The 25,425-nt window shown below is 37.6% G+C and overlaps 1 protein-coding gene across 1 annotated transcript; it reads right to left on the bottom strand.

The window, feature by feature from the left end:
- Positions 1-4,082: 4,082 nt before the first annotated feature.
- On the bottom strand, positions 4,083-6,170 carry LOC130047233 (uncharacterized; the record flags this gene model as incomplete). The annotated part of the gene is made up of 1 exon (XM_056141845.1): positions 4,083-6,170. A coding segment is annotated over one exon (639 nt), but the record flags the coding sequence as incomplete, so codon positions are not given.
- Between the last annotated feature and the right edge of the window lie 19,255 nt (positions 6,171-25,425).

Below are 25,425 nucleotides of genomic sequence, written 5' to 3'. Positions count from 1 at the left end.
CCCAATTAGAGGCCCCCCTCGACCCCAATTCTCTGTGTACTTTAGTAACTGACACTACTTGTGTATCAAGATTAGCACCCATCCCCACCTTGGGGTAAATAACACCTATGCTGAAAAGACGATGCCTACTTCTCTGTTAAAAAAAATTGGGTCCGTTACCGTGCATGCATTGTGTCTTGGTGATTTTCAGCAATTGTAGGACAGAAAATCACAGGACAAAAAAGTCACGATTAGAAATTATGTGAAATTGGGACAAAATGTCACGGGACAAAGGGTCACAGTTCATAGGAAAATAAAAAAAAAAATTCATTTTTATATAAATTTTTAAAAAACTTCTTTTTGTAAAGTTTAAGAAAATATATGTGTAAAATTATATATTTTCTATGAGAATTTATTTGAATTTCAAACTTTAAATTTTAATACTGATAATATAATACTTTTTATTGAATTTTTATTCGTCTGTGAAATATGAATTAGATTAAAAATTTTTTTTTATTGATATCGAATAAAAATAAGCTTTGTGATTAGGTTTACAATACTACATGTATATACATGTATCAATGGTTGTCAAAACAAAATCTGCTGACAGATTCCTTACACTCCAGATTATTGTGAAAACAAGCAGTCAGTGATTGCTATATAAACATCAACGTGCACCACCCACTTGGTTGTCAATATGGTAGCTTCTACATTTTGATAATCAACTCTTTACATAAGTGTATGCCAAAAAGTAGAATTTATATGTTTTACTAATTGAATTTCAAGACCTTAACGATTGGGAGGCTCGGGTAAATCCATCAGGAGAGAGAGAGAGAGAGAGAGAGACTGCATGTTTGCAAAGGGACTCTTCAAAACTGTGATAGTATGTCAAAAGTCGGACACACAGGTAAACAAGTAGTAATATTACGCAAGCTCAAGATCGCACTGCACAACAGATTAGCGAGACAATTAAAGTCAGTCACAGGCACAGTTAAAATCTAAAATTTTATTAAATTGCATTTACATGTACCAGTGAGATGTACAATTTCCAAAGAATGAAATGATATGCATAATGAATGTAAATTGAATATTAAGGTTTTTTCGCAAGTGAATTAATTTATTTATCAAATATTGTAAGCTTAATATTTTGCATAGATAAAAGAAAAAGCTATGTATTTTCCATTTCTAACAAATAAAAGGATATGTAACAAGAATGTTCAATATTCTTACAATGATAGTGAAAGGGGGGTGTCTCCAACCTTAATCTGACCACATTTTGGGTGATGTTCGCAGAGAAGCCATACTGCTTCAAAGGGACGTTTCCTCGTAAAACCCGTGCACGAGTTATTTCAGAACTCGGATCCTTGGGTAGACAGGAAGTATTACGCAACCATAGAGCCACACTATTTACAACATAACAAGATGACTAAGAAAATTCTAACATTAAATTTATCACTATAACGTACATCTTCCAACAAATAATCCGATATGCAAGATGAATGTGCTAAACAAAAACGAGAAGATTCAAGTAAAATTTAAATTTACGTTTCATTCTACATGTACAAACGACTTCCTCAATTCATCAAATACATGTACACATGTATTAATTAAAGAATCCACCTAATGGATAAACTCCAACAAAAAACAAACTGGCAGTAATAACAGTATCAGACTCATTGCAGTGAATGAAAGACACAAGCAACGTTTTACAATTTATTGATATAACAGCAATGGTACATTCGGGATATACTAAAAATGGACAATACCGGCCGCATGTGAAAACATTTTGTGGGGTAACTGGGGAGTCGCCCAGTGAGCCAGTTTAACTTAACTTGTAAGGGGTACACTGGGGGGCCCGAGTAAAACATTCAGTGCCCAGACCTGAACGGACGCCAGCGTTCTAAGGAGGTAAGCGAGACCCGCCCTTCTCACCCTGTCTCCTGCAGTGCTACCTGGTATGTACATTATCATGTTGGACATAAGCCCTTAACATGCATCAGACTGTAGCATCCCCTCACTGAAGTGAGGTGGATGTGGCCCCAACCGTCCCCGGTGGTGGCCCCACTATTCATTGACTTGTTTGAACTTTTACAACTTATAGTACTGTAAATTGCCCCCTGCTTTAGAAGCAGGTGGGGGAAACAACCAGGTTTTGGAGCTGAAACCGTCATCACATACCATTACCGACTCCCCAGTTCGGCCACAGACATTGGAACAATGTCCCCCACAAAAACAAGTAGCATGAACCAAAAACTGAGTGAAACATACAATAAGAATTACATGGATAAGAATAAGTCATGACCAAACCACAGTACTTGAACCTAGAGTTTCGTAAATTACAGAATGCACACATGATAAACAGCACCAAGCATGAAATGTTAAATCACTTGTGTGGGGGGTAAGAAACGCCTTGACGTTTGAAAAAATATTCCAAGGCCGCTTGAATATTGTTGAGAAATAATTGATTTCCCAAATCCGACAGGTGAGTGCCATCTGTTCGGAACAACTCAATCTCAGTAGCCTTGATGACATGGTCGTGTCCAATGTACAGACCTCTTACCTGGTTAGCCATGAATTTTTTCATGCAGCTATTAATTCTTATCCTTTTTTTGTTAATTTTTGGGACCAGCATCAAGTGCGGCAAAATGCCAATATCTTCGAGGTAGGATAGCTGACCAGATAAGGGTTGTATTTGGCCAGAGCGCATTGAATCGTAACAAGGTACATTGTGCATCTTCTTTAAAAGTTTTTGATGTGGCATGCTCAGTGGTTAAATCATTGGATCCTAAGTGAATGAGTAAAAATTCAGGGGGTTTATGATTGTGCTCCAGTAATAAATTGTTGAGGTTGTCCTCCAACTGGTCCCATCTGAGTCCTCTGAAACCTTTCCAGGTGATGTTGGCCTGCAAGTTGAGATTGCACCCTCCTGGTCTGTCTTGTGCTGCAATGCCAGCCCAATATGGGATCGATGACCCAACAATCCAAATAGTTTTACCTGTAATACTTGTCTTGTATTACTTTAGAGTAGCAATGAGTATAACTGAAATACCTCAGTGCTATGCATGAATTGAGTGTGTGTGTGTGGAGAATAAACTAATGAGGTCGAATGTATGCTAAGAAAGCGTTGGACTTCCACCTACCCTGTTGCTGGATGTAAGTATGTGAATATCCCCGATTTGCTAATTCAGTTGCCATGCCAATACGGAAACTGTGTGACCTGAAATGGCCAGATTGTTGAAGGAATGACAGAGCCCTTTGAAGGACTGCCTGGAACTGAAAACGTGTCATAGGAGTGCCATCCGCATGAACGAGCAATGTATTAGAATGGGGGGGCCTAAGCTGTAAATATGCCTTAATTGGTAGTGTTGGACAGAAATTGGTGTCCGGAAGTTTGGTAATTTGACAAACTAGGGGTTTGTCGGTTTGGTTAGTCTTGGACCTATGTAAAATTATTGACACTTGACCTAGCTGGTTTTGAGAAACTTGTGAACTCAGCAATGACAAAACTTCACTGACTCTGAGCAAACCGTAAAATGCCAATGAAAAGGCTGCTGAAAAAAGACATGATTCAAAAAGGCGAGCGACATACTGATGTTAAGACATGAATGATTTTAACAAATAATTGGTATGATATAGGAAGTCTGATATCTTGGTTGACGCCTACAGATCGCTTGACACCTTCCAGGGCTTTTGTGATAATGAATGCTTTAGTAGTATCTTGGAAACCCTGGATTTTATGTTGATAAGCAATTGCACTCAAGTGCAAACAGATGGTCCTATATGTAAGCTGATTTAGTGACAAGTAAGCAATGTAATGCAGCAACTGATCGACAGGGACAGGCCATGTGCTAGTGAAACCATACAGTAAAGTAAACTGTTTAAACTTGGTTAAAGCTGTATTGTATGCCAAGTGAGTGTTGTGAGCCAGTGACCTGTCAAGAAGTCTTGATGTTTCCTGCTCTATAAGTCCCATATGTGGGCTGGTAGTGGTGTAGGCCACTGGTCTGCCTCTGGTGCAAGTCTTCGAAAACGGGCCCACTGCGAACGAGACAATGCATCCGCAATGTGATTGGCCTTAGTGTTGATGTAAGTGGCTTTTCGCTGAATATTGTATTGTAGTAATAGTAGCACTAAATGTCTGATTACACCCATGACTCTGTGGGATTTAGAAGTAAAGGTATTGAGTACCTGTACTACAGCAGAATTGTCAATGTGAAAAAGAAGTTGAGAATTTTGGAACCGATGGCACCACAAAGTGATGGCTACTGAAACTGGAAAGAGTTCCAGAAATGTCATGTCCCTGGTGATACCCAATTCAAACCAGGCGGGTGGCCAGGAACCATGGGCCCACCTACCCCCGAAATAGATACCGAAACCACCATGGTTGCCCCCAGCGCTATCTGTGAAAAGCTGAATGGTTTGACTATCTAGAAAGGGGCGGTTGATAACCGAGACACCATTAAAAAACTGAAGAAAAACTTGCCAAATACGAAGATCTTGCTTAATGTTGTGATTGAGCTTAACTCTATGATGAGGTTTAGTAATGCCAATTGTAGCATTGATGAGGCGTCGACAAAAGGCGCGTCCTGGGGATACCACCCTACAAGCAAAATTTAGTGAACCAATTAATGATTGAAGGTCCCGTAAGCTGACTTTTCGTGCAGCCAGAAAAGAATTAATAACTTGCCTTGAGTGATTCAACTTATCTAATGGTAGGGCCATGGTCATGCTCTGGGTATCAATTTGAATACCTAGAAATACGAGAGATGTAGTTGGTTCAACGGTTTTCTCTTCTGCAATTGGTACCCCTAGATCCTGACAGAGAAACTTAAATTTGTCTAGTGTGTGTTGACAGACTGGGGAAGATTTACGACTGCAAAATAGAAAATCGTCTAAATAATGCAGGATGAATTCATTGCCTGTGTGCCGTTGAATAAGCCAGTGTAAAAAGGTAGCAAATTTCTCCCACAAGGCACAGCTAATGGAAGAGCCAAAAGGGACCATTTTGTCAAAATAGAAATGACCTTGGAACTTAAAACCAAGGAGGTCGAAATCAGCAGGGGATATTGGTAAAAGACGAAAGGCAGACTTGATGTCAGACTTGGCCAGAAGGGCGCCTGGCCCTAGCTTAGCAATCATGACTGCTGCCTCATCTAAGGTTGAATAATTAACAGAACAGGCTGTGGAATCGATAAAAAAAATTAACTGAATTGTCTTGAGGATATGAGAGATGATGTATGGGCCTCATATCTCCATCCTTTTTGGGAACTAAACCCAGTGGGGAGACTTTGAGGTTTATAAAAGGGGGTTGGGAAAAAGGCCCAGCCACCCGGTTAAGCAACAACTCTTTGTTGATTTTTGTGCATGCTACTGATAGGTTAGAATGAAGACTTGAGAGGTTTTTACTTAATCTCGCCCCCCTCGGACCCAAGTACTGAAGTCTAAAACCAAAAGTAAAACCGTCTAAGAGAAATTTTGCATGTTGGTAGCCTTGCAGGTGCTTTTTGAGGGGCTGCAGTAGAATAGGACTGTGCCCCAAAGAATGCAGGGTTTTAATTCCTGCAGTTGACTCTAGGGTGTTTCCCTCTGCACTGACTGCATGAATGACTGTAGCGGCATCTAGGGAAAAAATTACAGGATTTACCAGAGTTGTACGAATTACAAAATTTTATTTGGTTTTGTGATGCATGGCCTACCGACGTAGTATTAAAGGAGTTGGTTGATGCCTGAGGTTTAAACTTGGCCTGGGCCGACTGTTGGGTAGTGACATTTGATTGGTTTATGTACATCAACCAAAATTCGCTGTGAATTTCTCCCCAAGACATAGCAGGGTTGGAGGCTTTACGGAGCCGGAATTGCTCGTCATACTTGTGCCAATTTGGTGAACGATTAGCTGCAAGCCTAATGTTTCGCATGTACTTGAGCATTTCTTGAGCCGTTTGGCTGTGTTGAAGAACGATGCTCATGTAAATCATGAAAGCTGATGTCCACTTTTCTATGGTCAAGAAGGAGTTTAGTTGGCGCTTGACTACGCATAGCTTGCCATTGACAAGTTGTAAATCCCCATGGGACTCAAACTGCTCCAATTCCGTAGCCGATTTGAGTAGGACAGACAGATCAATAAAACCCCCCTCCCATATTTTTTGCTTGAATTTAAGCGGGACATGACTACCGATATCATCGCATGTAGAAAAATGTAATGGTGGGTCCGATCACAGGGAGTACCGAGTGTGACGTAGTGCATACAAATTAACTTGTACCAAGAGCCACTAAAGTCACGTAGACCCGACGTACAGGGTGTATCAAAATTAATACGGACTATTTGATATAAACTCAAATAATCTCGATTATTGAAGACCGAGTTTTTGTTAAAATCAATGATCTTATTTCAAAATTTCAATACTCGATAAAAAGATATATATGTATCAAACAAAGACACATGGTCCACCAATTTTAGTCCCAATTTAATGTATTCGCCATGGTTTCGCTTTCCAACGAATAAAACATGATCATACATGCATTTCAATGCCCAATTATTATTTTACAAATAGAAGTATTTTTATTTTATCTTATCTTGACTTTTCGCGCGATGATCATCAAGGGAATATCTAAGTTTCAGAATTGGGTTTTAGATTTATTTTAATCATTAACACAGTCATTGAATACTGTAATATGAGATATTGATTTTTCTTAAAATCGATGCACTTATTTCTTTTATTTTTTTAAATTTTGAAATTCAATTAAATGAAATGTATGCAGAAGAAAGATTCTTGTCCATGCACATGAATTTGCATGTTTAATCTCAGCTGACTAGAAAACTACTCTGTAAACCATGATCTGACAGGAAAGACAGAACTGTCAAGGTATAGATCTCTTCGACATGTTATCTAATATTTTCTAAACTCTAGTTTCAAATTAATTTCTATTCAAACGATGTTTATAAATACCGATTAACTTTCCCGTGATCATCACTGACAATACGAAACCAAAATCTCTGAAGTAAATTCTTTTACATTGTCGATTATACGGATAATGCACATATATATTCGTTCTGAAATACTGCGAAAATTTTAATTCACAAACATACATGCATAAGATTGAAATTCTACTTTTCAATTGATTCTATCCATTGGAAGTAGCTGTCATTGGAGACAAGATACAGTATTCAGACCTGTTATCAACTGTGCAAATACAGGTAGTTTACTCCGCCGCGGTATCAACGTGGTCCCGCGAAGCCCCGCTATGAAAAACCGCGACGGTGTAATGCGGAAAGGATTAACTGTCCGTCGCGGTGACAGGGTAAATAAGGGATCCGCGATGGCTGTTCTGTATCTTATGAGACAGTTCGTAGGTGGAGAAAGAAATTTCTGACTGGCACATAGTCTGTCAAAGATGCAGCAAAATCTGGCCGACCTGTGACTGTAACACGCAAGCCAAAGCTCAGGGAAATAATTGAAAGTGATGGCAGATACCACGATTCGTGATATTACCAAAGCTGTTGGCATATCGCTATCGCGGATGCATTTCATTTTGAAGGGTATTTTGAAAATAAGAAAGATTTCTGCCAGATGGATACCGCATATATTGACAGATGACCAAAAACGGGTACGAGTACAAACCGCTAAGCAATTGCTCAAAATGTTTCCCAAATTCAATCAAAGATAATTTGCCAACATTGTTACTGGTGACGAAACATGGGTTTACTATTTCGAACCAGGAAGAAAAATTGGAAACAAAATATGGCTATCTAAACACGATAGAAGGCATGTAGTTGCCAAAAGAACCATAAGCACAAAGAAGGTTCTTTATTGCATATTCTTCTCAAGTGATGGTATAGGCGTACAAATTCCGGTGCCGAAGGGCAAAGGTGCTACAGGTTGTAATTACCGAGATGTTATACTAGATCAAGAAATATTATCATAAACGACGCCCTGTGTCAGGATTTAGGCGTGTTCGTCTTCTCCATGATAATGCTCCATCACATACATCTGAGATTGTGAAGCAATTTTTGAAGTCGGAGAAGGTTACCGTCTTGCCAAACCCACCATACTTTCCAGATCTAGTTCCTTGCGAATTTTTTCTTTTTCCAAAACTTAATTAGAAAGATCTTATCTGATGGTCGTTACAAGTCCCGACATTGGACAAGTCCTTGGCTCAGCCATCAGTCAGTGCCTCAGAGGTCTACCTAAATCAGCGTACCGTGACGCATTTCAGAAATGAATTCAGAGATTGAAATTATGTATTTCAAATCGCGGAGAATACTTCGAAGGAATGTAATGTTCATGTCACTATTTGAGTCGAATGCTTTTGAGATATCACATTGCCAGAAATATTACCGTTTTGCTAATTTGCATATACATATGTATCGCCATATTGGATTCCAGGTGGCAAATGGCCGAACAAAGGATTATATAAGGAAGAAATATTTAACATTAAATTTCTATGCTACATACGGTTACCTCGAATTTTTAAAATCCTAAAGGAACTTCTCTTTTCTAAAAAAGGCAATAAAATATGCATAAAAATGAAGGTTCCCTGAACAATTGAAAACATGAAGCGTAAAATAACTATATTCCCAATGACAGATCATAGAAAAAGATCGTAAAATGCCACGAAGTGTCCACTTCAAATCATCATAACAAATCTTCTCTTTGTTTGGAAAATTCTAAAGTTATTTATTGACACTATTCCATAAATAAACTTTGATAACTTTTTCGACATTCTGGTTTATTTCCTGAAGGTTCCTCGCTGAATTAAAAATCACAACTTCGGCAATTATTCACTAAAGGACAAAGTACACCACTTTTAAGTCATGAAGTGAACTTATTTACCGATTAATCCAGGTCTACCGGGCCAGCATATATAATGTTTTGTTCAAGTTCGATAAATCCACTAAACTTCGGTTCATATTAAATAGATTTTCCACAAGATAAATTTAGTAACCCCGAGGGAGAAGGGGGGGTGAGAGAAAGGGGTGTAAGAGTGATACACGTACCTAAGAAAACTTCTTGCGACTGTTCAAAATGTGTTGGTTCGCTGTTTTTGAATTTGATATTTATGCCCCCCCCCCTTCAAAGAAGAGGGGCATATTGGTTTGCACCTGTCGGTTGGTCGGTAGACCACATGTTGTCCGCTCAATATCTTGAATTGATGATAATGATATTTCATATGTGGGTTGGTTATGAGTAGAAGAGGACCCCTATTGTTTTTCAGGTCAAAGGTCAATGGTCAATCTAGTCTGGACAGGAATAGAATGTCCGCTCAATATCTTGAGAACCCTTTGCTTGAAAGACATCAAACTTGGCACACTGGTACATCCTAAGGAGTAGATGACCCCTATTGATTTTTAGGTCATATGGTCAAGGGTCAAACTGGGCATAGGAATATACTGACCATTCAATATCTAGAGAACCCTTTGCTTGACAGACATCAAACTTGGTACACCAGTACATCTTCAGAAGAAGATGACCCCTATTGATTTTGAGGTCACATGGTTAAGGCTCAAACTGGACATAGGAGTATACTGTCCGTTCAATATCTTGAGAACCCTTTGCTTGACAGACATCAAACTTGGTACTCTGGTACATCTTCAGAAGAAGATGACCCCTATTGATTTTGAGGTCACATTTTTAAAGGTCAAGGGTCAAACTGGACATTGGAATATACTCTCCGTTCAATATCTTGGGAACCCTTTGCTTGACAGACATCAAACTTGGTACACTGGTACATCTTCAGGAGAAGATAATCCCTATTGATTTTGAGGTCACATGGTCAAGGGTCAACCTGGACATTGGAATATACTGTCCGCTCAATATCTTGAGAACCCTTTGCTTGACAGACATCAAACTTCGTACACTGGTAAATCTTCAGGAGAAGATGAACCCTATTGATTTTGAGGTCACATGGTCAAACTGGACATAGGAATATACTGTCCGTTCAATATCTTGAGAACCCTTTGCTTGACAGACATCAAACTTGTTGCACTGGTAGATCTTCAAGAGAAGATGATCCCTATTGATTTTGAAGTCACATGTTTAAAGGTCAAGGGCCAAACTGGACATAGGAATATACTGTCCGTTCAATATCTTGAGAACCCTTTGCTTGACAGACATCAAACTTGGTAAACTGATACATCTTCAGGAGAAGACGATCCTTATTGATTTTGAGGTCACATGGTCAAGGGTCAACCTGGACATTGGAATATACTGTCCGCTCAATATCTTGAGAATCCTTTGCTTGACAGACATCAAACTTAGTACAGTGGTGTATATTCAGGAGAAGATGACTCCTATTGATTTTGAGGTCACATGGTCAAAGGTCAAGGGTCAAATTGGACATATTAATATACTGTCCACTCAATATCTTGATAACCCTTTTGCTTGACAGACATCAAACTTAGTACACTGGTACATCTTCAGGAGAAGATGACCCATATTGATTTTGAGGTCAAAAGTCAATTGTTGAACTGGACATAGTAATATATTGTCTCCTATATTTTAAGAATTATTTGCTTGATTGACAACAAACTTGGTACAATGATACAGCATAAGGAGTAGATTACCCCTATTGATTTTTAGGTCACATGGTCAATTCACTCTTGACATAGGAAGATATTATCTGCTCAATATTTTTAATTGATGATATTACTACATGTATCAATTAAATAATGTGTGTGTATAACCCTTTTCAATTTTGCACCATGGGGGGCATTTGTGTTTTACAAACATCTCTTGTTGACAGTTATTTTTTTTAAATTAACTATTCTCGTTTCTCAGTTTCCACAATTTTCTTTTTATTCATATACTTGTGATATATAGATCTCTAATTATCTAAATGTAAAAATAATTAATATAAGAATAGATCTATCATTTTCATTGACGTCTCCATATGAGTGCAAGATTCTCGAGAGGGACGTTAAACAATATTCATCAACATATACAAGGGCCTCCGTGGCCGAGTGGTTAAAGCATCGCGCTCAAAATCACACGGCCTCTCACCTCTCTTCCACCAATAAAAACTGGGCGCCACCAGATAACTGTGTGGCGGAAAACATCAATCAATCAACATTATACATGCACATTTATATATAAATCGTCATGCAATACAAAAATATAATGCACACTTAATCACAATAGCATGTGCATAAAACTTTTAAAAGTCATGATACATATATATATAGTAGGTATATGCAACTCGTGTGCCAGTATTTTTACGACATTCTATTGATTTGCATTTCATTACCATACTTACCTAAAATTCAAAGGTCAAAGTGTTAATTTATTGCAGGTAGGGGTGGTTCCAGAAATTAACTTTATTTTTCAATTTCATTTCTTTGGACCCTGCGTTTTCTCGTATCCCAGAACTGCGATTGTCTCTTGATATACTTTCTTTTTATTCTAACATAGAACCTTGTCAACAAACGAAGAGCATCGACAGTAGCTGCATTTGTATTGCTTTTTCTGTGATATATCAATTTAATATAATCGTTTGACTTTTCAACACCCTTACCATTGAAGTATTTGATATTTCCAAGGTCTATAATTAGCTTTGCAAGATGGTACACAAGAATGTGCATATATGGAGTAACATGCCTTTTATTAAATCCCTCTAGAAAACGGCCTAAACCAACGAAGGTTCTGACCCAAGACCGCTTTCTTTCAAACAGATTTTCTTTCTCAGCCTCGGTTGGGGATATCGAGCTAATGATTTTGTAGATGAATTGAAATTTTCTTATAAGTGCAACAAATGCTTTTTTTTTTTACCTCTGCTTCTCCGTGCAACCAATCGGAATCTTCCAACAACGTGACCTTCTTCATGTCTGTACCAGTAAGATTAGTCCAGTCTAGATTTTAAAGACGTCTCCCTTGCCATCCTTTACTTTATTTTCCCAAACATTAAACACCACCCCCACAAGAATTAATACACTTCACAACAATATCCATCGTACGGTTCTTTTGGTTCGTAGATCCCCCCCCCCCCCAATATTTTCTTTATGATCAGATCTGACCGCATTTTCAATTAGATTTCTGATAAGAATATCCCCTATCCTCATTAAGCGCACCTCATCAACGACAATTTTATCTATTCCCACTGACAAAAGAGGCTGATTTACACACCCACAATTTTGTTTACTCTTTTTGTTAACTATCTGACACATTGTGTCAAGGGTTCGAACCATGGGCAGACTGTTGTAATACTGAAGGTCCTTCGACATATCACCCCTTTCTGCTTTGTCAATTTTGCAATACAAACATGAATATTTTGAATTTGCAGCATTTAAACCTCCAGCCATCAGTAAGAATATCATGTCTCCCCCAAGGTAAAAGTCAATCACATTTTGTTCTTTGAATGTTACATAAACATTTTCATCGTCATCTTTCTGTTGTAGATTTCATTCACATCGAAAAATATGTCAGCAAAAGAAGCTTTCAAATTTTCACTGGAATTAACTATTGCCAGCGTTCTCTGACCGTGACAAGACATCACATTGTCATCCTCGCCTATCAAGGCAAGGGAGAACCCTAGAACATTTGTCAAACGAGACATTCTGCCGCCATCAGTTGCAAGTTTGAGTTTCAAAGAGACAAGGACTTGACCATCTGATTTTGCCGTTATCCCAGACAGAATGCGATCTAATTCCTCCTTGAAACTTAACAGGTCCCGTGGCGCCTCCTGGAGTATTACTGATATGACAGTGTGTATTTCATTTCTGCATTGTTTGATAATGTAAGATTTTACCATATTGTCGTTATGGAGTGTTAATTCGTGATAAGCTTCATCTGACACCCCGAATTTATCTAATATAAAGAGAAGTCCTTTTATTTTTTTCTTTCTGGTCTTCACTCATTTTACTGTAAGGGATGGACGGCAAGTATTCATTTGAAAAGAAACATTTTCCCTGCATGATCAGAGACAGTTATATTTCCTACTTTAATTCCAAATGAATTGGAGAACCAAAAGACTTTTTGATTTACTTGCGTGCATTTACACAGATGAAATGGTTTGTCATGGTGCTGATAGCCAAAACTCAAATTTGATACATACTTGTTCAGTTTTTCATTTGTTGAATTGTATGCATTTAGCAAACTGAGAGACGTCTTTGTCTCTTTATTGACCATTGTTTGTAATTTTCGTAGGCTTTATACCAAAAAGCAATTTCTGTCTGCAAATGTACATATCTTTCTTTGACTTCTCGTACTTCATCGACAGAACAAATATCATTTTTTTGGAATAATGAGATTGTAACTGAGTATACTTTTTGGGCCCTTTCAGCTTTTTGATACATTGTTTTGCAAAATTACATTTCTTTTGTAAGTTGTTCTCTAATATGCTGCTTTGTCGAACAGGGAGGATTCCAGCTGGGATATTTTTATTAATGATATCTATATAAGATAAGTGGCTTTGGCTTTCCTTCTTTTCTTGTATTTCAATTAAAACTGAGTATGGGCATTTTACTACCTACCCTATAGTATTTTTACTAGTTTCCCTTTTGAAAAGATGTGTAGGCAACTCTCTGGCTTCTGTAGAAACAGACCAAAAAAAATTATTTAATTTTATATACTTTTGACAATTGGAAAATCATTCTCACTTTGTGTCACTGTCAAAATTATTAATTCTATTCTAAACCCAAGAAATCATTGTGCACATGAACAAATTTCAAAACATGTGATCAATTTCAAAATGTCAAATACAGCGCTTTGTAACAAGTACAATGGTAACAAATTCCAAGGGCATTCTTTTTCCAGCTTGATTCCATGCGTAGAGGAAAATCTCGACCGTCTCCCTGCTTTGAATAGATTAACCGGTACCAAACCTCTGGTGGTAGTAGTAGTCTGTTGAAGTCGGATTTGTTGTGTAATTTGATATTGTCCTCTGATACAGTACCCTTGTCATGAAAACAATATCGAAATATATCTAGTGGGAACGCAAGGTAAAATGATCCCCCTAACCTTTGGCTCAGTCTTGCTACCTTTGGCTTAGTCTTGCTAGCTTTGGCTCAGTTTTGGTTGGAAGGATGTCAGGAACTGGTCACTTGCGACCCGAAGCACTTCTTAGTCAACTTGTTCTGGGAAAAGGAATGTTTACAAGAAGTCGGGAATATGATTGGCCGGCTCCCAAGTTGTGTGAAAACTTGACCACTCTTTCCATTTAATAAGGTATTCTTTTCGCTGATTTTTTTTACCAATATAATTACGCTTGAGTATCTCCCTCTCATATTTTTTCATTGTAAGCCTAAATTACACAGATGTTTTATTACTTCATTTGCCAATACGAATAGTGAAGAATGCAAACATTCAAATATTGATCAAAGAGGCACGTAGATTCGGGGGGGAAGGGGGGGGGTAGAGCCCCCCCCCCCCCGACAACATTCCGTAAAATATATGTTAACTATGTGCGTTTAAAATGATGAATTGAGCATAAATTGGAACTGATGATGAATGTAGTGAAAGATCCCCCCAAGAAAATAGGATTTTAAAGTTTAAATGCTGAGCCTAATTGACGTGTGTATTCTAGATAGATCTACTGCATAATGTTGCCTAAATTTCGCCGACATTTCCTAAACCACTACAGGATTGCTGTGAAAACATGTTATACACTACAATGTAATCATTAAATAGATTGATTCGGTAAGTTTCTGTGGGGGAAAATGCTTTTTTATTATCATACACTACAATGTAATCATTAAATAGATTGATTCGGTAAGTTTCTGTGGGGAAAAAATGCTTTTTTATTATATGAATACAAAACGAATCCTGTGTCACGATGATGAATGCCTTAAATGACCTTGCAGTCAACAAATAATGTTCACCAAATGAGTTGTCATACGAACTTACCTTTGATGTTCTTCTTCCATTGATAATTCGCTCGACATAAAAGGAACCTTGTACTGTAGAACGAACGCCACTTTTTTCTTTACTTTGTTCTAAATCGTAAGCGATGTTTGCCAAGCTTTTAAAATCGATAATCCCCCTCCGTGTATTCATGATGTCGTCATCTACGCAATATTCATTATGAGGTCATAGCTCATGAATAATAATTTCGAACATATTTCTGGTTATGGTAAAATACACATTACATATCGAACAGCCCTCGTACTTGTCAATATATACAATGTACCTTAATCCCCTTAAAAAATCTCTGCACAACTAGATATAATGAGCTATCATATCCTTGTGTATCAAATACATGTGATTTGATCAACAGTTTCCAGAGAACAACTGCATACAATTTTTGGCGCGGAAAAGAAGCAGATGAAGACTAGATGCTGTCATATGACAATACCAGCACACAAGTGTTTGCCTTTGAATATACTCTCAGTTGTACTTTTGTAACTAGGGAGAAGCTACAATGGTTACCACATAACATACCCTATACCATATATATTCCTACTGCACATACCAAGATGCATTGAATATTCTGAATCGCAATTGGCCCAGGGTTATCCCATCCAAAACATTTTTAAGTATTCAAATATCTTTAAAATGATTGAGATTCCAGCCCTTAAAGCAAATATATTCTTGTTTTACAATGCACTGAGCACAATATTTTTGTTCCTGGTTGGTTTTTTTTCAACCCATTTGCCCCTGAAGGTGAAAAACAAAATTCAGAAAACTTATTGCACATCTAGAGGACACCAATCATTTCCCAAAAGATGAATTGACTACTGCATAAAAGACAGAGTTCTAGGAACAAGGGTTTTCTATAGAAAAATGTTTTACTGTGCGCATCAATTGAATTAATTATATTTTTGAAAAGAGCAATAATTCAATTATTTTGTGCATTAATTGAATTGATGCAAACATCAGCTGAGTGATTGCTCTCTTCAACTGAATTGTAGCAATTCAATTGTTGATAGCAACAATTCATTTGAAGAGAGCAACAATTCAATCATAGTGTACACCAATTCAGCAGAATAATAATCAATGCTATCATCAATTCAATTGATGTGTACAATAATTCAGAGCTGAAGATATCATTATTCATTTGAAGAGACCTTTAAAGGGAAAGGCAACCAAAAAAGTTTTTTACATGATAAATGATAGGATTATTTGTATGAGAAAGATTTGGCATACTATTCTGTTTATATAAAGTCTACATATGTAGATAAGCTTCAGTACCAATTTGAAAACGTTAAATATTGAAATTCCCACTACCTATAGACGCTGCCATGACATGGAACTCTTGTAGTCAACACCCCAAAAATCAATAATTTTGACGTCACACCGTCTGTTCCGGTTTTGATGAGATTCCAAGATCATCAAAGATATGCATGTGGTAGATTTTACAAATACATTGTAAATAGGTTGATGACTTGCTGTCATGCAGTTAATTACACTAATACGAATGGGAGATGTGAAAAAAGGTTTTTCCCTCGACATTCCTGACCCAATCAAGTCATCTGAAAAGAAAAGACTATGTAAACTCTGGATCCATCATTTGCGTGATGACAAGTTGAGGTTCGAGGCATTTGTATGATGAAATGTGCACCGTCTGCCTGGTCTGCGACCCGACTGACCGTCTTTTCTTAATATCTCCAATTTACAGTGCTGCTAATGAAATAAACCGGAATCGACGGTGTTAAGTCATAAATCAAACTTCAATGGCCGCTCTCTTAGCGGCGGGTAATTTGTATGCAAAATTCGATCGCCTATTGTGGCCCCATCCTACCCCCAGGGCCATGATTTTAACAAACCTGAATCTGCACTATGTCAGGAAGCTTTCAGGTAAATTTCAGCTCTTCTGGCCTAGTGGTTCTTGAGAAGAAGATTTTTAAATGACCCCACTCTATTTTTGCATTTTGTGATTATCTCCTCTTTGAAAGGGACATGGCCCTTCATTTGAACAAACCTGAAAGCCCTTCACCCAAGGATGCTTTTGCCTAAAGTGGTTGAAATGGGCCCAGTGGTTCTGGAGAAGAAGTCGAAAATGTAAAACGTTTACACACAGACGGACAACAGGTGATCAGAATAGCTCACTTAAGCTTTCAGCTCAGGTGAGCTAAAAAGTAACAATGTGGTTAGGGTTGCCTTTCCCTTTAATTGAATTGTTATGTGCATCACATGAATGGATGAGAAAAATTAAAGATATCTTCTGAATCAGTTATTTCAGTTTATGTTAACATGGCGCTCCATAAGTATAATGCACAAAAAGCGGAACAATAATAAGAACCGAGCAGAAACAATAAGTCTCTAAACTTCATTTGGGAGACTACAACAAGAGGCCCATGGGCCACATCGCTCACCTGAGTCACTTTGGCCCATATCTGAAGACTTTCCATATATATTTGCATGTAAAACCTTAGTCCCTATTATGGCCCAAACTACCCTTTGCAAACTTGAATCTACACTATGTCAGAAAGATTTCATGTAAATGTCAACTTCTTTGGCCCAATGGTTCTTGAGAAGAAGATTTTAAAAGCTTTTTCCTATATTTGTATGTAAAACTTTGACCCCCCCCCCACTTGTGGCCCCATCCAACCCCCCGGGGGCCATGATTTGAACAATCTTGAATATTCACTATGTCAGAAAGTTTTCTTGTAAATATCAGATTTTCTGACTCAGTGGTTATTGAGAAAAAGATTTTAACTATATATTTGTATGTAAAACTTTGATCCCCTAGGGGCCATGATTTGAACAAACTTGAATCTGCACTATGTCAAAAAGTTTTCATGTAAAAATCAGCTTTTCTGGCTCAGTGGTTCTTGAGAAGAAGATTTTTCCTATATATTTGTATGTAAAACTTTGATCCCCTATTGTGGCCCCATCCAACCCCCGGAGCCCATGATTTGAACAAACTTGAATCTGCACTATGTCAGAAAGTTTTCATGTAAAAATCAGCTCTTCTGGCTCAGTGGTTCTTGAGAAGAAGATTTTTAAAGATTTTTCCTACATATTTGTATGTAAAACTTTGATCCCCTATTGTGGCCCCATCCAACCCCCGGGGGCCATGATTTGAATAAACTTGAATCTGCATTATGTCAGGAAGCTTTCATGTAAATCTCAGCTTTTCTGGCTTAGTGGTTCTTGAGAAGAAGATTTTTAAAGTTTTTCCCTATATATTTGTGTACAAAACTTTGATCCCTCCTTGGGGCCCCATCCTATCCCCGGGGGCCATGATTTGAACAAACTTGAATCTGCACTATGTCAGAAAGTTTTCATGTAAAAATCAGCTTTTCTGACTCAGTGGTTCTTGAGAAGAAGATTTTTAAAGATTTTTCCTATATATTTGTATGTAAAACTTTGATCCCCTATTGTGGCCCCATCCAACCCTCGGGGCCCATGATTTGAACAAACTTGAATCTGCATTATGTCAGGAAGCTTTCATGTAAATCTCAGCTTTTCTGGCTTAGTGGTTCTTGAGAAGAAGATTTTTAAAGTTTTTCCCTATATATTTGTGTGTAAAACTTTGATCCCCCCTTGTGGCCCCATCCTACCCCCCGGGGGCCATGATTTGAACAAACTTGAATCTGCACTATGTCAGAAAGTTTTCATGTAAAAATCAGCTCTTCTGGCTCAGTGGTTCTTGAGAAGAAGATTTTTAAAGATTTTTCCTACATATTTGTATGTAAAACTTTGATCCCCTATTGTGGCCCCATCCAACCCCCGGGGGCCATGATTTGAATAAACTTGAATCTGCATTATGTCAGGAAGCTTTCATGTAAATCTCAGCTTTTCTGGCTTAGTGGTTCTTGAGAAGAAGATTTTTAAAGTTTTTCCCTATATATTTGTGTACAAAACTTTGATCCCCCCTTGGGGCCCCATCCTATCCCCGGGGGCCATGATTTGAACAAACTTGAATCTGCACTATGTCAGAAAGTTTTCATGTAAAAATCAGCTTTTCTGACTCAGTGGTTCTTGAGAAGAAGATTTTTAAAGATTTTTCCTATATATTTGTATGTAAAACTTTGATCCCCTATTGTGGCCCCATCCAACCCTCGGGGCCCATGATTTGAACAAACTTGAATCTGCATTATGTCAGGAAGCTTTCATGTAAATCTCAGCTTTTCTGGCTTAGTGGTTCTTGAGAAGAAGATTTTTAAAGTTTTTCCCTATATATTTGTGTGTAAAACTTTGATCCACCCCTTGGGGCCCCATCTTATCCCCGGGAGCCATGATTTGAACAAACTTGAATCTGCATTATGTCAGGAAGCTTTCATGTAAATCTCAGCTTTTCTGGCTAAGTGGTTCTTGAGAAGAAGATTTTTAAAGTTTTCCCCTATATATTTGTATGTAAAACTTTGATCCCCCCTTGTGGCCCCATCCTACCACCGGGGGCCATGATTTGAACAAACTTGAATCTGAAATATGTCAGGAAGCTTTCAGGTAAATTTCAGCTCTTCTGGCCCAGTGGTTCTTGAGAAGAAGATTTTTAAATGACCCCACCCTATTTTTGCATTTTTGTGATTATCTCCCCTTTGAAAGGGACATGGCCCTTCATTTGAACAAACCTGAAAGCCCTTCACCCAAGGATGCTTTTGGCCAAGTTAGGTTGAAATTGGCCCAGTGGTTCTGGAGAAGAAGTCGAAAATGTGAAAAGTTTACAGACAGACGGACAGACAGACAGACGGACGCCGGACAAAATGTGATCAGAATAGCTCACTTGAACCTTCGGTTCAGGTGAGCTAAAAAGGTTACATTTAAGGAGGGCCTAGTCATCCGGAAATGGCTCCGAAACATCGGATCAATGTAAGTTGGGACCGTCATTTCTATATAATCAGTAATCCTTCCTGTCTCCTGCTGTGATGCTGTCTATATTTGCCACACTTAGGAAATCTTCACCAATCAGCAGGTAGTCAGTTTGGGAATTGCAAGTGTCTCCTTCCAAGAGTTCATTCAATACAATTTGCTTAATAATAGATCTAAATGATAGATATTGACATTTAATTTTAATATATTGCTTTATCCACAATCATCACGATGACTGATTAATAGGATGGGATGGAGGCACACACCTCTAAGTGACCATATACATGTATCTACAAAACATCTTCATCGATGAAGATACATAATCCCAAGCTGTTGGAGCCATTCTCAGAATCATAGATTTGCTACGGTGTGTAGGGGTCATAAATGTTATATTTGTCCCCTTTGTTAAGAGCGTCAAGTAAGCAGACCCGATTGCATGTTGTAGCAAAGTCAATTGCGTTAGTATTCATGTGTACTGCATATACGGTTTACAATGGATCTTCATATATTCAAAATATACTTTAACGGGTTTTTTTTACTCTACAAACACACACAGGTGCTTGAGTATTGATATATCAATAGTGAACATATACATGATTCATATAAATCACTAGTTATTATTATATATGCATGTGCCCCCCACCTTTATGCATTGTAGTAGTTAGAGAACACCCACCTGGGTAGCTCAGTGGTTAGGGCATCTGACTAGCAATGCAGGGGTCCCGAGTTCAATATCTGCCCAGCCACAAATTTTATTTATAAAACATTTGGTAACAGTGATCACCCCTGGACTTCAGGTGAAAGTCCTGCCCGGGGTGAAACGACTCTGGGTTGTGTGTCTTCGAGGGTGTAGTCAGTTTAAGGAAGGAGGAATGTAGTAACTAGGGCTACACGGACTGTGGACATTGGTCTGGGTAGCTCAGTGCTTAGAGCGCCTGACTAGTAATGCAGGGGTCCCAGCCCATCTCTCCTAATACTACTAAGACATGTCATCCACCATAGTTGATCGTATATTTGATATATATTTGGCTCACGGCGGGTGTGACCGGTCGACAGCGAATGCGTACTCCTCCTAGGCACCTGATCCCACCTTTGGTGTGTCCAGGGGTCCGTGTTTGCCCAACTATCTATTTTGTATTGCTTTTAGAAGTTATAAGTTTGTTCACTGTTCGTTATCTTCACCTTTCATAAAAGGAAAATACTTTTCATTCCTTCTTCTTTCGTGTCGTCTATACACTGATATACATGTTATATATCAGAATAGTGAGTAATCTTACTTTGAAATAGCGGATCCGAAGCTGGGTCGTTCGTTGAAAGAAGCCATTTTAATGATGAAAGCATTTGACAAAAAATATTTGACAGACAAACCACTTATTTGTAACTATAATTTCTAAAAGTGTTACACAGAGGCAAAGAGTGCCAAAATTTGTAATTTCTTCATTTCTTTGTAGCAAATTATCAACATCACCCCTTTTTAAACGTCCTTGACCTTTTTCAAACATAAATAAAGTTAAAATCTTTCAAACATAAATAAAGTTAAAACCTATGCAAATTGGACATTCCAGAATAAAGAAGAGCTATTAGCGGGCAGCTTTCGTCAAAAATGACAAAGAAGGTGTTGCACGTCTTATGTTAATTTCCCTAAAGGTGTTGCAAGAAAGATCGAAAAATTTAAGTTATTCAAATACTAGTATATGATAAAACCAATTGGAACGTATGTCTTGATTCAATAATTTTTAAAAATAAGTTTAAAAGACGTGTATTGACAAAATTAGCCCAACTATTTCGAGTTTCAATCAAGCAATAAGCGATTTATATGATTTTTAGCGTCAAAATGGAGGGGTATCCCCGAATTTCAGAAAAAACAAATTAGATTTAGCATGAACATGTTCTTCGAGTTTTCCTCTGAAAAACGAGGGCATTTTTTGTAAATTTAAAAAAATCGAAACGACTTCACTGGTATTATTTTCAACTTCACATGTACGTTAATTTTCTTTGGTAATGTATGGTCTACTGCGTGGTTCAGTGGATAAGGTCGTCGACTCTGATGTAAAAAGATGTTTTCTCTTTTTAAAACGACCGGGTTCGACTCCCTCACGAACACATTTTTTTGGTTCATATTGCGTTTGTCATCTAGATATTTTTTCTTAATTGAAACACATTTCTATTTTTTTAAAATGTTTCATGTCAAATATCTGTTTATTACCATGTGCTGAGTTTGAAATAAGCTTCCAACCTGGACACTGTTCAGTTTGTGAATAGGATTCTCAACAAACACGCCGAATACAGCATGCAATTGCTAACAAGAACTTGTATGTTTTTCTTAATGAAAGTGGTGCCTTTTACGAAAAACTGTTGTGAACTTTGCAAAGCTTTGGAAGAAAAAATTTAAGGCCAAACAAGGTAAATAACCGTTAAACAGTTTGAGCTTAATATATGTATTCCAGTAGCAAATTGCTATGTTGAATCAATTTTTACAGGTGTATGTACTTCGAATAACGTTGAACTTTATCAATGCGTATTAAACTTCCCATAATTTGTATTGTGGCCAGAGTCATGTACAGTTGCCAATTGTTGGTTGTAGAAAATAATGCATACGAGTATAAGAGCTTTTGGACTGTAGTAGTATATGATATTAAATATTTGATACACTCGTAACATGGAACCGTATACATTGTACAGTATAATCTGTCTAAACCGGCTATGTGTGGTTCCAAAGAAATTGGCCGGTTTGCACAGAGTCCGGAGTGCAGAATGTTGACAAAAATGAGAGTTGCTTCCCTTGTATTCACTATCTATGCATACGTGTGTAATAATTGCTAACGTTTTAATATATCACAAAAGAATTCAAGTGTAAAGATATAAATGTCAGTGTTTTATTGTCGTGCTCATTTAAAAAAGTTTCAATTTTTATTAAACAGTTTAAAATCTGGGAATTATTCGCGCAATTTTCTCTTGGTAAATTGTCGATTTCGTCTACACCATCGCCGTTATCAAGTGCTACATTATCTACGTTCGTCAAGTTTGTGCTGTGTTCGTTTAAAATTTGTCTTTCCCAGCTTTCATTGTAAATGTATCGCTTTCAACTGTCTCGATTTGTGAAACGGAAACTAATACAATGCCGAGTGATCGACCGGACATGGCGAGTTGTGTTAACTGCACATCATCACTGTCTGACTCGCCGAAGAGCTCCGAGAAGTCCACGAGGGGAAACCCTGCTTTTGGAAAACATAACGGGAATCTTACCGCTTTTGTTTCATTCCAAGAATGTATCGAATTCATCGATTAATTGAACTTTTTTAATATCAGTTCTCGTCTCTGTCGTTAGGGGGAGGGCGTCATTACCTCGTGCGTGGTGTTGTCATAATTGAAAAGTGCATCCCCAAAAAATCAGGTTTTATTTTAAACTGATCGCGACTCATTGCCAGTTGCACTCTTTTACTTACCTGTGGCTTCCCTTGAGACACCCTTTGTGTACACCGCGTGCGATCGACCGAATACCGACAGGTTGGTCATCGTGGGGTGGCTGGTTTAAATGCGATAATTAGAGCTAATTACGAGCAGTTGGGGCCTCGTGTACACCGAATACAATTGACCGTAACAAATAGGGTGGTGTATCATCGAGGGGCCGGTTTACAAAGAATAATTTAAGTTAATTAATAACAGTTGGGACTGTGTAAGCCAGCCGATATACAGAATACGCAGTATCCGGCGTACAGGGAATTATTAATAAAGGATTTGTTAAAGAAATGTTAGGGACTATATTTTGTGGCCGGAATTGACAGAGCGCCGGAGTACTCAGAGGCCGGTTTGGACAAATTATACTGTATCTGATACTCAGAAAAAAGAAGACAATTTAATTTTCACGATTTCAAAAATTATGTTTAGACTACATGTATAATGTATTGACACATAAAATGTATTAAGCTTGTCCCTAGTACTGGGGAATCCTTCAGGTATTTAAATGGAAAATACCCAATGACTATTAATATGAATGAAGGTCAGTTCTACGTCACGAGTGCTGGCACGTAGCTCCGATTAGGGAAAATTCCCACTTCAGTGCAACACCCTCTTTACTGATCAAAACATTTGACGCCATATTGGATTACAAGGCGAACTACATTTGGAGCAGGTTCGCGAGCACTTTGGCCAACTCTGCCGTTCAGAATCAAGCGACCGCGAACAGTCGCAAGCGCTCGCTCTGGTGAACAGGCCTCAAATTGATACTCATTATCTTTTCCAGTGTCAATGATATTTGATCATAGACACGAAGTTGTGCCAAATTTGCCCCGATCGTTGGAATTGTGTTGAGGTATTTGATAAAACTAGAAAATGTAAAGTACTTCGTTACTAGCTTGAAAATACGAATGTATATTTAATTGCTGTTATAAAATTTAGAAATTCATTTCAAAATTAAGGATTATCTCCCTCATGCATAGCTCTTATCCTTGGACGAATTTGGCTCCACTTTTTTGGCACGCTGTTTTTGGCTATATTTAGCTCTAAAACTTCATAGTTATTTCGGATTTCAAACATTTCGGTTGAGCATCACTGAAGAGACATTATTTGTCAAAATGCACATCTGGTGCATCAAAATTGGTACCGTATAAGTTTTACACAGTGGATATATTTGTTTCCATAAAATTAATGCTTTCTTCCGTAACCATATGTTATTCTGCGAAATATATCCATACATTGAGTGATTTCGTCATATGCCTCGGTGATTTTGGACTTTGTCAATGTATTCAATGTATAATGACGATATTTCATATCTAATAAATGGATGGGGGAATATTTGTAATCATGGTATCATTTTGAAGGGTTCATCAAATAAAAATAATCCACCAAAGGAATTATCAAAATTCTGTTTACTGTTTGATTTATTTCACCTAGAATTTAACATTGAAGTATATGGGAAAAGCATGTTTTATTACAATATTTTAAAAACATTTTCATACTAATCTCTTTGTAGAAAGTTACATACACTTCCTTTTTATGAAAATATAAAATAAAATTAATCATTGACCACATACATTTTTAGAAAATTAGATTTTTCTTATTTTTACAAAGGGCAGACAACTCTTTCAAAAAGTCTTAAGTGCAAAAAGGTCAGCTTCTAATCATTTACCAGTCATGTGAATTTCATCTGCTTCACTTTTATCATTATTTAACAATAAATTTTTATGTTGATCTAAACCCTTCAAAATTGTTCATTATCCTTTCATTATACACATGTAAGAGACATTATTTGTCGAAATGCGCATCTGGTGCATCAAAATTGGTACTGTATAAGTTTTACATGTACATTTAATACCTTAAATGCGAGATTAAACCGATGAATTGAACTCATAATACTTGTACTTAAGGAACCTCTCCCCCCAATCTAATTCAAATTAGATCCTTTGATCCGCTCATCTATTATTGCTACACAAGTTCAATCTGAGATGACCTCTTATGGAGAGTTGTTAGAGCCTTGTGTAGCGATAGTAGATGAGCGGATCAAAGGATCTAATTTTAATTAGATTGCTCTCCCCCACCCCCTTACGATTTTGGGGTTAGGGCAGAACTGCTTTTCTTGCTAACTATTTTTTTTCCCATATGAATATATCCTGGGATAGACGTTAACTTTTTATTTAAGTAAAGTCAAACTTTCAATTCACTTGTAAAAAACTTTGTTGTCCAAAATAGTTTTACTCTAATACACCTTTCAACCGATGATATTAATAATCGCCTTTTTGGGGGTCTACCACAATCGGTAAAT

Source organism: Ostrea edulis, chromosome 6 (genome assembly GCF_947568905.1).
Source record: "Ostrea edulis chromosome 6, xbOstEdul1.1, whole genome shotgun sequence".
Classification (NCBI taxonomy): Eukaryota; Metazoa; Mollusca; class Bivalvia; order Ostreida; family Ostreidae; genus Ostrea; species Ostrea edulis.
Note: the sequence above shows the minus strand (reverse complement) of the source record. Positions and strands in the feature narration are given on the sequence as shown.